The 15,098-nt window shown below is 32.3% G+C and overlaps 1 protein-coding gene across 4 annotated transcripts; it reads left to right on the forward strand.

The window, feature by feature from the left end:
* The first annotated feature begins 8,105 nt into the window (after positions 1-8,105).
* LOC100267095 (protein EARLY RESPONSIVE TO DEHYDRATION 15) lies at positions 8,106-11,995 on the forward strand. 4 transcript variants are annotated; one of them, XM_002267997.4, is made up of 3 exons: positions 8,106-8,347; positions 10,591-10,996; positions 11,528-11,995. In XM_002267997.4, the coding sequence occupies exons 2-3, from the start codon at positions 10,642-10,644 to the stop codon at positions 11,689-11,691; spliced, it is 519 nt and encodes a 172-aa protein (XP_002268033.1). In that variant the 5' UTR covers positions 8,106-8,347; positions 10,591-10,641; the 3' UTR covers positions 11,692-11,995. The 4 variants fall into 4 exon arrangements, with proteins under 4 accessions (XP_002268033.1, XP_010645696.1, XP_010645697.1 ...); XM_010647394.2 differs by having other exon boundaries at positions 8,218-8,347; positions 11,519-11,995; XM_010647395.2 differs by having other exon boundaries at positions 8,314-8,438; positions 11,519-11,995.
* Positions 11,996-15,098: the final 3,103 nt, after the last annotated feature.

Here is a 15,098-nt window from a genome sequence, read left to right on the forward strand (position 1 = left end):
TTCTTCTGACCCGTCCCACATTCGATGCCATACTGGGGCATATTTCCGTTTCGATTGAGATTTACAGATCTTCATGGAGTTGCATGCTCATCCCCACTTACGAGATACACGTTGGCACGATGTTTCCTCCGTGGAGCCTCTCAAGAGTTACCCAGTTAGGGCTGCACTTCGCGACGCCTCGATGTCATCATGCTTTCCTTCCGGGGGACGCCCTTTTGATCTATGGGTCTGATTCAATTGTACACGTGGATGATTTGGATCGCGCATTCGATGACGGGTGATCTGAGCTCATTTGGTTCTTCTGACCTATCACACATCCGATGTCATATCGGGGCATCCCCCACTGTCATTTTCGTTTGGGGCATCCCCCACTGTCATTTTCGTTTGGGGCATCCCCCCACTGTCATTTTCGTTTGGGGCATCCCCCACTGTCATTTTCGTTTGGGGCATCCCCCACTGTCATTTTCGTTTAGGGCATCCCCCTACCGTCATCTTGTTTAGGGCGTTCCCCTGTTTTTAGTTCGTTTAGAGCATCCCCCTTTGTTTCAGATTCATCACCATCATAGATTTTCATCTATGAGCATTTGTTTCAGTTTTCACCACCATGGATTTTCATCCTTGGGCTTCCAGAGCCATTACTGTCGTCTTGCTTAGGCTTCCAGAGCCATTACCGTCATCTTGTTTTGGCTTCCAGAGCCATTACTGTCATCTCGTTTAGGCTTCCAGAGCCATTTCTATCATCTCGTTTAGGCTTCCAGAGCCATCACTGTCGTCTCGTTTAGGCTTTCAGAGCCATTACTATCGTCTTGGTTTGACTTCCAGAGCTATTATGTTCTCAGTAGCATTTAGAGTTAGCTTTTTGGTCTGGCTTCCAGAGCTGTTGTTTTCTAGCTTAGCTTTTAGAGTTAGTTTTTGGTTTGGCTTCCAGAGCTGCTATCTTCTAGTTTAGTGCTTAGAGTTAGCTTTTTGCCTTGGCTTCCAGAGCCGTCGTTTTTCTCAGTTTAGTGTTTAGAGTCGGCCTTGTCATCCAGAGTCACAACTCCTCGCGTTCATATCCGCTGGCTTTGCGCATCTTGCCTTCATGGTTTTACATTCTCCCTCGGTTTTTCCTCACTTCGTTATCCTATGCTTATCGCCTATTCATCTCGTAGTCCACATAGGGTAGTCCCCTTTGGGCGCATTCTTGCTCATACTCCAGGGTGGTTCGACCGTTACTCATATTTGACATTGATCTCTTGGGTCACTTTTGGAGACATCTTAGAGAGGGTGTGGATCCTTGGTGCAACCTTAGAGGCGTTTTGAGATATCATTCTCCCTTAGGGTTAGAGCCTTTGTTCATTTGTTGGCTTGAGTGAGTTCTGGTTTCACTCATGTCCCTATGGGGGTTTCCTTGGTTCTTCGGTAGAGTTCACTTTATTCCACTCACTATTCACACTTACCTTTCACTTCAGTGTTCAAATTCCTTACACTCATGAACTCTACCGAAGAGGGGCATATTTGTAGACCCCCTGTTTTAAACCAAGTGTATTGGTTCAATGATATGATTTTTATCATTATTACCTCATTTTATTATTTTGATAAGTTGAAGCAAGGTGGCATTTCAAGAGGGATCCGGGAGTGGAATTCAGTGAGGAGTGGGGGGGACCCCTTTCTGCAAAGAGAACAGCTTCATAGACACGGCAAGAGACGTGGGCAGCCAGGGGAGTGGTTGCAAGCCCATGCTTGCTGATGTGATGAACAGGAAATGGAGGGTTGGCTTGCTGAAGAAGACACCAACAGAGGGTCTGAAAAAAAAAAGAAAAGGGGGGGAAACAAAGTAAGCTATACGGGGAATTCCTTAGGAGGAAGCTAGAGGAGTTTCCTTCGAGGAAGTGGTGCCTTTGCTGTCACGCAGAGGAAAGTCTCCAGATTCCTAGGTACGTTTTATTCTCTGTTGATTGGTTTGGGCATCAAAGACTACTGATTTGTTTTGCTAAGGTTGTTTGTGTACATATATGCTCTGTTTATTTTTTCTTTGGCTCCCTGGGCTTTCCCTGCAAATATTTGACGCATGGCTTCATTCATGAACTTGATATGGATAAAAGAAAACATGCTTCTGTCCCTTGTTTATGATACCTGCCCCTAGCTCCTTTGATTACCCATAAAATAGAGCTAGGTTCATATTATATCTCCATGTTTTGCTTCCTCTCTTTATCACTTTGTTTCTTGTTGATTGGGGCTCCGGGGCATGCTTGTTTTTGCTCGCCTGCTGAGAAGCTACTTGAGCCAGTTTGTAGTTACACCAGGTTTTGATGAGCATGATGACATGAGGCGTTGATTTCTTCCAACCGAGAACGTGGTGACCAGCTATCCGTTTGACAACCCAATGACCCATGAGGCCACTAATTCCTACAGTTTCTATACGCTATCCTCGTTCATCCTTGGTCCTCAAGATTACCCCACTTTTAAAAGCAACTTATTCCTACCAAGATGCCTCGACAAAGACTCTCTTGCTTCAGCTGGTGAACGATGCACTTACCCTTATAAAGCAAGTGGACTGTGGCATTTTCAATGCACTGGATGTCTTGCATGAATGGGGTCATTCATCCACCTCCCATCCTCTCAAGGGTCTTCACGCCCATCAGCACATCACTTACCTCATCGCTTCCACCTTTGCATGGCCATATCCTACCCATCCCATGCTCATTCCCAACACCATAGTCAAGCCCTCTTACATCCTCATACCCATTGTCGTCCACTATACCCATCAAGATACCCCGCTAAACCCATCTCTTCCCATCTTGGCATGGCCATGCATGGCCACATTGTACCCATTCCATGCATGCCGCATGCATGTATATACTCATCCCACCAACACCGCAACTCTCGAGATTGTTAGGGTTAGAAAATGGAACCTGGTAACGAAGTAAAGGATGACATACTTCTTCCCCTCGATGCAAAAAGTGGAGATTCTTCTCTTATATCCAGAACCGTGTCAAAGGAAGAGGATGCAGAACAAGTAGTATCTCAGGAGGCCCCCCACTCGAATGACAGCCAGTTCACTAAATTGGATGAGCTTCTAACATAAACCCAGCTGTACTTAGAGTTTATATTAAAAAAAAAAATTGGATTCCATCATATTTAATCGTGTGGAGGAGAAAGGGAGTGAAATTGTTAAAGTAAAAAAAGAGGGGTGCCAAGAGAGCAGTTGCAGCCATGCTAATATCTTGTGGTTGATGGTGGGGCCCAGATGTAAATTCATGATGTACACGTTGCAAGACTTTGCTTTATTTTTCTTTGGGCTGCTAGGATGGTCAAACATCATTTGAAAAATTCCCACCTTGGCCACCTCTAAGTGTGGTCACTTTGGCATATGGCCCAGTAGGCTTTTGACTTTTTATTTATCTTCTTATTATTTTAACAATTTTCCTAACTCTAGGTCTCCAAAATTCCATTCATGATTCCATTTCTCAAATACTTTTTAAAGCTTTCATTTTAGAATAGTCTTCCGGAATTCCCATTTCCGTATTTATTTATTTAATCCTTATTCTTTTTATTATTATTATTTTATTTATTTATTTTTTAAAATTCTATTTTTGAGTAATTCTTAAAATTCCGATTCCCAAATTTAATTTTCAATCTAAAAAAATTCTACTATTCACGTTCATTCGTTTAAATATTATTTTCGTTATTATTATCATTATTTTCATTTATTTATTTGTTTATTTCCTTTAAAAATTCCAATAATTAAAGTTCAATTTTTCAAAATTCCATTTTTCAAATTTAATTTTTCACTATTGACATTCATTTATTTAAGTATTATTTTCGTTATTACTTCCAAATCTAATTTCCAATCTCAAAAATTTTATTATTATTTCATTCATTTACTTATTAATTTGTTCATTTATTTAAAATTTCATCCCTAAATAATTCTTTAAATTTCCAATCCTTAAGTTCAATTTCCAATTTCTAAAATTCTAACTTTCACAATTATTTATCCAATCGTTATTATTTTCGTTATCCTATTCATTTGTTCGTTTATTTAAAATTTCATCCCTAAATAATTCTTTAAATTTCCAATCTCTAAGTTCAATTTCCAATTTCCAAAATTCTAACTTTCGTTATTATTTATCTAATCATTATTATTTCGTCATTATTATTATTCCATCCATTTATTTATTCACTCATTCATTTATTTAAAATTCTGTCTTCTTCAAAATTCCGATTTCCAAATTTAGTTCTTTGAATTTTCAGTTTTCAATATTTCAATTCTCGCATTTTATTCCGTTACTCATTTATTATTATCATTATCATTTTATTCATTTATAAAAATTTCGTCTTCGAATGATTTCCAAGGTTTCCAATTTTTATAATTCAATTTTCGTAGTTTTTACTTCTCAAATAATTTTCAATTCTGATTTGTTTCAAAATTTAATCTCCAAAGTCCCAATTTTCGTAATTTATTTATTTATTTATTTATTTATTTTTATCCCGAACTTTCAAATAATTATTCAAAATCTCCATTTTCTTTCAAAATTAATTTCTAAAAGTTCTCATTTTCACATCTAATTCCTAAGAATCCAATTTTCAAATAATCTCTAAGATTCCGATTCTCAAATGAATTTCAAAAACCCAGTTTTCCTTCGAACAATTTTAATCCCTGTTTAGTGATGCATATGATATGTTTTGTGCTCTATATGGTGTACTAACCCTCTCTATTGATAGCGCATGGTGACTCGTTACCCAGGTATGTACCCATTTCCCCTCTAATCGTTGTCTATGCATGTCTCGATTTTTATGTGTGCATGATCGTTCAAAATATTCATTGATTTACTCATCAATTGCCACGTCAGCTTCATTATATTAGTAGAGACCTGACTTCAGGGGCTTAGAGGGGTGCTACGGTCTTTACCGTACCTTCCTGATAAGTAATCTGACCCCCGAACCCGATCTGGTTTTTCACAGACCACCTTTTCCAAAATAAGGAGTCGCACTTAGGGTTTTCTTTCTTATTTTGTTTACCCTTTTAAAAATAAAACAAAAATAAGTGGCGACTCCAAGTCATTTTTTTAATAAATAAAAATCACCATTTTTTTCGAAATCAAAATCGAGCTCGCCATCGAGTGGAAAACGCATGAGCCGAAATGCGGGGTCCACACATTACTAAGTAGAGGCTAAATTCTTCATATGTTTCTTTATATAAGCATTTTCCCTTACATTTGTCACATTTTAAAGGATGTGTGATGATGAACTAACTTATGACAGTGTTTAGGATTAACTTTTCTTCACCAATTCAAGTTAAAAAATAAGGGGTTGTTCTATTCTCTGTGTGCTCTTTTAATGAGCTCTTTGATTGAGACCTACCCCTTCATTTAAAATAAGGATTGATCCAAGCTCATGTTCATCCGTTGCTTTACTTCACATGAATTCTCTTGATGAGGAAGATGACCATGACTTCCATTCTATATCCTACTCCTTACCTAACTACAAAAAGGAGTCTCTTCTCTTTTTTTTCCTTTCATCTCTTTATCCCTTATGTTCCTTATTAAAAAGTCTTTTAAATTATTTTATAAATGAAAGATGGAAGTTTGGCCACTTGGACAAATTTTTGAAAAAAAATACAATAATCTTAAAAAATATTTATTAAAATATGATACTTTTGAAAATTATTTCTGAATCTAAGATAGTTTTTATAACATCAATTGAAAACGTTTTCTTTTAAAGGACAATTTCAGTTGAAATATGAGGACAACTTAAAAATTCAATTGAAGTTGTCTCTTTAAAAAAGAACTCCCAATTAGATTCCTTAAAAATGTTGTAGATTGAAGAATAGTTTTAAAAATGCCACATTTTAATTAATAATTTTAAAAATTATTGCATTTTTTCCAAAATCCCTTGCTTAAACCACAACCGTATAACAAGCTACTTTCATTCATACTTACAAGAGACCACCTTTTAGCAAGCTTAAGTTTACAGTCAAAATTATTAGCCCAATCTTTTATCGTCTAAATTCAATTAAGGAGCATAAGTATGTTTGAATTCCGGTTCATAATTTATTTCTAATATATAAGGATATGTTTAATTGGTGAAATAAAGTAGGTTAGAATATATACATCTTAGCATATCATATCTTATTGAATAAAAAATACATATACTATGATATGATTTCCAATAAGATATATTCAATGGACAGGATATCCTACAGTAGCATATTTAATAGGATATGTTATATTATGTTTATATTTAGTTATTATAATGAATAAAAAAAATAATATAAAATATATATATTATTTTTTAATGTTTGAAATCAAAATTTTATTACATTTTAATATTTTATATTTTTAAACAAATGTTCCTCTTACATTTAATAATATTCATGATTAAATATTTAAAATTTATAAATAAAAAATACAATATATTTTATAAATATTTTTTTAGTTATTTTTAACTACAAATTTAATTTTATAATAAAAAAATTATTTTTCTTAATAAGTAATATAAAAAATAAAAATTAATAAAAAAATAAATTTATGACATAGAAGATATCCATATTTATGATAATGATATATGCATATCCTACATTTTATCTTAGAATTAATATATCTCATGTAAAAGTGATAAAAAAAAAATAATAGATAATATATCTTCTCACTTATCCTATATAATATTTGATTAAATATAAAATAGTATAAGCGATAGAATAACTTAACTATCTCATTACCAACTATATGAAATAAGATATAATATCCATTTTTTTTTATTCTATTTCATACTATGCCCGATCAACCAAACATGTCCTAAGTGAATTTTTCATCTCCTAAGTGAATTTGTCATCCAAACGCTTCAAAAAGGACACCAACGAAAGCAATGGTATGAATAGTCCCTTATGGTTAGGCCATATGGGAAGAGTAGAAAAGCTTGATGAGGACTTCTTATTAGCCAATGATCTCTAGCACCTTCAATTTAGTGCTATTGACCAAGTGCATTTTTTTATGCCCAACTATCTTTTAAGTCATCTTGTCTAGAATTTCAACTTTGGCCATGAATGACATATTGAAATGGACATCACATACAATTATTTAATTATTTTTTAAAATTAAGTATTTTAAAAAACAATACATGCAAAAAAAGGAATAGAAATTATATTAAAGTGTCAAATTAGGGATAAAATATACGATCTACTTATAATATTGAACAATACTTTTTCCATAAGTATTAAAAAAGTATCATCAATCAAATAATGTCACATAAATATTTTCTAGTCCCATTATAATATCCTAATTTTATCTATCTATATTCTTATATATTATTGTCATTTATTTGTATTCTCATATAAAAGTTTACATTTTTTTTATGATTTTAAATTTCATGAACTTGATTAAAAGGAAATCATTTATTTGTATTCTCATAAAAAAGTTTACGTTTTATATGATTTTAAATTTCATGAAGGAAATCTAAATGTTAAAAGTGTCTTTTGTTTTCAAAATAGGTTTAATATATGATTAAAAATTAGAATTAATTGGTTAAAATTGAGAAAATAATTCCTAACCATCCCACGGTTGAAAAATAATTCATTTTGGACGTAATTGTCTTTTGTGATTTCAAGTATTTATATATAGGTTTTACAAGAAAATGTTGTTTTTACAATGAAAAAAAAAATGATATTTTTGTCAAAATAAAGCAAAAAAAATGAAAAACACTTTTAGTAATCAATAACTTTTTTCTTTTTTTTCTATTTTTTATTATCAAAAAATAGAAAATAAGGTATTTTCAAAAAAAAAAATTTAGTTGTTTTCAATTATTTTTTTAGAACTATTTTAAAGAATAATTATAACATGTATAATGATTAAAAATAAATATATGCAATTAAAACTTATTTTTAAAACATGTTTAAAAATATTAAAAAAAAGTTAAAAACAATTTTAGGTTTCACTTTTGTTCTATAAAACATTAAACAACAGTTTTCAAAAACTATTTTTTTTTTAAACTGTTTTACGGCTTTAAATTTAAACTCAAATGCCCTTTTTACTCAAATAACCCAAAAAATTATATTGCTATCTAATATTATTTTATTGCTTTTCAAATTTAACTTTTAAGAATTCAAAAGTATCATCTTCATATAGGCTGTCGGATCAACGTCAATTCATCCCCACCGTCCATCGTGCTAGTCCGACCTCATCTTTCCATTCTCTGGACCCACACGGTTGTAGAACCGGTTACCGGCTGCCAACCGGTTTACCTTCTTGTCCCGTTCTCCCAAGGCTCAGGTTCGGGACTCCGAACCAAATAGGCTCCGTCTATATCATCATCCTCTTCCATACAGCACCTCAGAGAGCTTCTCTTGCCGGAAAATCTCACAGACCAGACCGTAAGATAGCGTTCTGCTTTGTGAAACTACTTCTTGAAAGTGACTTTTGATTGTATTAATGATTTGTTTTGTAGATTTTTATCTGAGTGTTGTAAGATCTCAGCCCATCTGAGTCTCTGTTATTCATCATCTGTTTAGCATTTTGAAAGATTTGTTTAGATCAAAAATTAGTCATCGTTTTGATTTTTTTTTCCTGGAAAATGGTTCAAAAATCTAATTGAACAGTGGTATTGATAATTTGAATGCTGCATTTGGTTGATTGTTGTGAAATCTGATGTGATCTTCAGTCTCTTTGGTTGATTGTCTGAGAGTGGTTTTTGTTGATTTTTTTGAAGCAAAAGTTAGATTTTGTTTTGAACTTTCAAATGCTAGCCAAAGACTTGGAGAATCATGATGATGAAATGATGATCATACAAATAATATTCTAGTACTAGATATATACTGCTTCAATCGATGATGATGATGGCTTGAGGCTTAGATTTGGTGATTTTGTGATTAAACCTATGAAAATGAGGATATGGTGAGTTTGACTTTTCTATTTTATTGGTTTATGCTTTTTAGTTTGCTTGTGATTGCAATATGTAAAGAAAGGCATTTGTTTTTGCAACTTTCTTTTTTTCTTGGTTTAATTGATGGCATGATTTTTAGGGTTTTGAAATATTTGGGTGGTTTGTTCACTACCAGCAACACTCTGTAGTGGCTTTTGATGGATCTGATGGAAGATATGGGCTTTGATAGAGCTGAATAGCAAGAAAGGATTTTTTATTCCGACCTAAGTAATCAGAATTGAAGCTTTCTTGAGCTGAATTGCAACCAATTTTTAGTCAATGGATACTTGTTGGACTGGATTTAAATGTTCAGGATTCACAATCTCTGATATTTTAGGTTGTTGAGGTTTTTTTTTTTTCCTTTTATGAGAAGGTTTTGTCAGCGAATTTTGTTGTTTGGCATGGTAAGTATTGTAGGGCAAAATACTGATTCTTTACAGATGAATTTTAGCAATTCCTTCTTTTAATGGAATGAAATATCATGGCCTATGGGCTACAACACTGGGGCATGATACATCTTCCCAAGACATTACAGAATTTTGACAGAAAAGGGTAGCCAGATGACAAAAAAGATGGGAAGACATGAATGAACTGATTTGTTTTTTGACCATGGGATAATGTTTACAATCTGTTATAGTTGTGGTATTATGTGTAGGGTGAGCCAACCATTATGGTTGGAGTGACTGGCATTATAAACCTTATTATGTGATGTCAATTGATAAATTATGGCCTTTTTTAGGGGTATTCATTGTCTAAATATTTTTTTTTTCCTTTTTCCGTAAATTTGTTTATCTTTTGTATTAGAGAATTAGATGTACCATTCTATACACTTTTTCCTCCTTGTTATAGTTAGTCTGCATGTGACGTTTGATACTGCATCATGTTTCTTATAAAAGTTGCGTAATGAGAAAGCCTGTTTTGCTCAACAATAAATGAGTGAATTTTGCCTCTGTTGAAATTACAATAGGCAAAAAAGGAAAATGAATTTCACACTTTAGAAAACCAATAAGATGGGGAATGAGCTGGAACAGTTATGCTTAATGTGATGGTGAATTTGAACAATTGCTAAAATTTAGTCTGTTACCATGCTAGCATTTCAGTTCCTCTCTATAACTAATTGTCCATACCTTGTTAAGCTTATTAGGAGCCAGAAAGTAAATGTCCATTCAATCTTAAGATAATATCATACTCTAATCTTGAATTCACCAATATAACTTGACAAGGGATTTTTGCCTTTACGTCTTGTATGTGTGTGTTTGTGTTGGGTGTCATTGGAATTGTGTTCTTCCCATTACTCGACATTTAGGCATTTGTGCTAGGATTAGGGTGTGTAATGTAACCTGGACATTTGACAAAAAAATTTTGCAAATGTTCCCATGTTCTATTTTTGTGTTCTTTTGAAGAGTATATGTTCTGATCCTTCTGGAGATGCTTTGAGATTTGTCTAAGATGTTATATGGAATGAATGGAACCAACATTAAAAACCATTCTATTTTTAATATGGAATGAATTGTGGTTGTGATTAGAGTAGCATGTTAGGGAAGTGGAGTAGCATGTGGGTTATTCACTGATTGACCAGTTGTTATTACTGATCTATATCCCGCATGTTGAGTTAAATGATATTGATATAGTTTTCTTAACAAGCATTAAAACAAAATGTGTGACTCATTTTAATTATGTTATCTTGCTTTTCAGACAAAACTAGGTTACTGTTGCAAAGAAGGATTAGTTGATTGACAAAAAGGGATGGCACTGGTATCAGGAGGGAGATCTACATTGAACCCTAATGCCCCTCTCTTCATTCCTGCTGCTTTCCGCCAAGTGGAGGATTTCTCACCTGAGTGGTGGAAACTGGTGAAGACTTCAACATGGTTTCGTGACTACTGGCTGAGCCAACATCAGGATGACGAGAATTTTGAAGTCAATGATGGTGCTGATGATGATGTTTTGAATTTACTGCCAGAGACATTTGACCTTGGCATTGATGAAGAATCCCTTGATTTGGAAGTTCAGATGGAGGAACTGATCCAGCTTTCTGAAACCAAAGAAGGAACTGAATCAGCCTCCACAGTTTCAAAAACTGGAAGGAAGCCCGTCAATGGTATAACATATATTTTCCTTTCTTCTGTTGAAAAATACCATTGAGTGTCCTATACATGTTCTTTTATCATGGTGGTGAAGATTTTATCAATCACATCTTTCTTTCCCCAGATTTTGCATGGTACAATGGCATCTTGTGTGCCAAACTGTATGGATTTGAGGTTTTATAGAATTTGAAAGAAAAAATGTACTTGCTAGGATCGAGCCATTACATAAAATAGAGCTGTCACTAGAATAGATGGCTAGAAGTGAAACAAAATTGTTTTATGGGATCTTTAGAATGATCCCCACAAACACTAGGAATTAGGCTCACCAAAACCCCAAATACACAGGGGAGTCCTGATGCCATAGCAGCATGGGATCACTGTAGACTTATTTAGAAGGTTAGGACACATGGGAAGATTCAATTATCATGGTGCACCTTAATGCTTCTTGAATGAATAGCTCATGACATCTTCGATTGATGTGATGCGGCATTCAAGAAAACCACCATTCTCATCTCTATACTTAATTTTATTGTTAGTGCATGCAGGACTCAAACTGGAGACTGAAGCATTGATGAAGAACCTCAACTTGGGCAATTCTCCAAAGGGAAAAAGTCCCAAGACTCCGGTGGGGCCTGCAAAATACCACGAGAAGGCAGCACAGTGCATGAGCCCCAAATATGGCCCCCGACGCATTAACCAGCCTCGTTGAGAAGAGATTGTGAGAACTCGTCCATGACTGCCAGCTGCACTGACTAGAGAGAGTAGTGTAGTCTCCTATCTGAGCTGCTTCTGTATATAACAAGGATGCAGCTCTTTGTATCCCTAGTTGTTTGTGATCATGTTTATCCTTCCGGGTGGTCGAAACTTCACTAGAACTGTGTAAATCAAGAAATCAAGGTGTTTAAAGTTTGCAGGTTTGATGTTGTTTTCGAAAGTTGAGAGACTCTCTGTTATAGTAAGAACTATTTAGTATATAATAACAAAACATCATATGCAGGGGCTCTTATAGATTCTACTGAGTACCACACTTGAATGAGCTTAAGGCTTGATTTGGATGCCACCATTCTTGTCATTGCAACCCAGAATGACTAGGCTCGGTTGATCTTGGTAAGAGGTTCTTGGAAAGTTTGGAAATAAAAAATTAGAAGAACGAAGGATATATGTATATATAGCCTTACCATTGGGGCAAACAAGAAATCTTAGCCCTATGGTTCTTATCCTAAGGAGGTCATCCTCCATTAGTAGGTTTTTTCAGAGATCTCCATTTAATTCTGAAGTGGATGTGGATGGTAAGCAAACCTATATTTTTTGGTTTTAATAGCACTCTCTACAAGGGTTGCTTCTATCTATTATTATCTAAAAATAATCGAAATAATCAACTAACAAAACCAATAGATAACTCCATACCTGAGGAATTATGAAATTATATAAGATTTCTTTTAAGATCAAACAATTTCATCCAATTGAGTATGATTATATGTATGATAACATCTACTATACTAGGAATATTAATGAACCCGATTATTTCAATTGCACAAATTTTGAGGGAAAATATAAAGAAAAAGTAAACGAAGAATATTAATATACTTGATTATTGCAATGGCTCGGATTTTGAGAGAAGATAAAAGAAAACAAATAAAGAGAAAAAGTAAACAAAAAAAAGACACGAAGGTAAATAGAAAACAAAACATATTCAAACAAATTAAATAATTAAGAAATTCTAAATCTCTAATTGATAGCTACAAAACATTTGAATATTGATAATTGAAAATGTAAGGTGAAATTAATTCGTTTGATATATATCGAATCCATATTGTTTACATGATACCATATAACTGGTTCTAGTTTTTTATATTAAATCAAATATTATAGTCAGGCCTATAAATTAAAATTTTATTTTAGAATAAAAAAATAAAAGAGTATTCTTTAATTTTTTAATTCTTTAATAATAGTTGGACGCGGAAACACTCAATCCAATGTATAATCCCCAAATAAAAATAAAATAAAACCTTAAAAATTTTCAAAGCATATATACCCATTAGTCAATATAATGTATCTCATAAAATAATAGCAAAAAGTTTTGCTATTGCTATGATGATTAAGTTCCAAGAAATTGCAATTATTTGTTTTTTATTGGAAGTGCCATATTTCCATGCAACTTCCCTTCCCAAAATTGATTAAAAATTATTTTCATCCATGTGACAACTTCCCTTGGGCCCATTATGTTTTCTCTTATTATATTTCAAAAATGAAATGTTAGTGACCGACCACTTTCAAGAAAAATACTAAATAATTGAAACCTCAAAAAAAATAATTTATAAATCAAGTTAGCTTTAAGAGGATATTATTGAAGGGTTATTTGACTAATACGGTCATTCAAAACCCGATTTTCAAAATCTAACTCTTCATTTTTTTTATCTCAATTTGACAAAAAGTCCCTTATTTTTTTTCTTATAAAAATAACTCTTATTTTTAAAAAACATATAAATACTTGAAATAGTCGATGAAATTTATAGTAAAAATGGGTTATATTTTAAACAAAAATATAAAAATTATTAAATTTACAAATATAAAAATTATTTCATTCTTTCTAATCAATTAACTTATTATTAAATTATAAAAGCTAATTTCCACAACTACATAGATTGAAAATTACTTTATATCCATTTTAGACCAATTTTTTGTATTTCATTTTGGAAAGGTACGAGAATTATTCTCAATGGAGGATTAAAATAATTCATATATATAAAATTAAAATGGCATATTATTCTCAATGAAGAATATCATCAATTTATGAGAATTATTCTCAATGGAGGATTAAAATAAGTATTCTCAATTTTAACACTTGATGGGGTGTTAAAATTTTTCATGAATATATTTTTTGTTTTCTATTTTTTAAAAATATAAAATAATATTAATTAATATTTAAAACATGAAAAATTTTAGAGGTTTATTGTAAAAAGAAAATGCATGGTTTTTTCAAAATTGTTTAAATATTACCTCATTTAGATAGTAATACCTTAGATAAATTCTTTTTAATACTCACTTTTTTCCTTTTTATCCTTCTATTTTCTTGCCTCTTTTTTCTATTATCTCTTGTCATCTCTACAAATATGACAACATCAATTAATGGGGCTTTGTTTGTATTCCTACATAGGTTAAATATACACATCAACCAATAAAAAAAGAAAATATATATATATATATATATATGAAAAATATCATATTACATTCGTCTTGGACTTCCTCTTTTTTTTTTTTCCATTTGATGACTACCCTTTTGCTTTTCTTCTTTTTTTCTTTTTTTACATTTTATTTTAAATTTTGAAAGAAAACATGGAAGAAAAATGAGATGAAGAATTATTATAAAAATTAAGAGGAAAAGAAGGAAATTAGGAGGAGGAGGACGAAAAAGAATGGCTATATAGCTTTTTTATACCTTTTATAAGGTTTTTGTTTAAAGAAAATAGGTTAGTAAATTTAGTTTAAAAGTAATACAAATAGAACTACTATAATTGTGGAAAAAAATAAATAAAAATATATATATATTTAGATTATATTTGATTGTCAAGAAATGTTAACAAAAGAAAAAAAAAATTATTAAAAAAATAATTTTTTTTCTTCATCATGAAAAATACAATTAAAATTAAATAAAAAGTATACATTTTATAATTATTTAATATTTATATAATAAAAAAAATTAGTAAAACGAGTTTAAAGAAACGTACAAACTAATTTATTAATTTTAAATATATTTTTTATTTTTTTTCTCATTTTTTTCTTCCTATTTTTCTCTTTAGTTTCTTTTCGTGGTGTTTTGCTAAAATTTTATAGGAATCAAACATTGTCTTATTGTTTGAAAAAAACAAAAGAAAAAAAATTATTTTTCCATCTAGGATTGTCATGTAAGCCACGAGGGAGCAATCCCATAAGTCATCGAGTCCATGGCCAGGAAACCAGAATGAGAGAAACTGCAGAACAGCTCAAAATTTTCTATTAACAATACAAAAAGAAGCTCCATTGTGGACCCATCACCCACCTACTTTTCATAAGCAAACCACCCTTTTTCAAAGTAGCCGTTACACCTCCCCCCTCTCTCCGTCTCTCTCTCTCTCC

The sequence above is a fragment of the Vitis vinifera genome, chromosome 13 (assembly GCF_030704535.1).
Source record: "Vitis vinifera cultivar Pinot Noir 40024 chromosome 13, ASM3070453v1".
NCBI lineage: Eukaryota > Viridiplantae > Streptophyta > Magnoliopsida > Vitales > Vitaceae > Vitis > Vitis vinifera.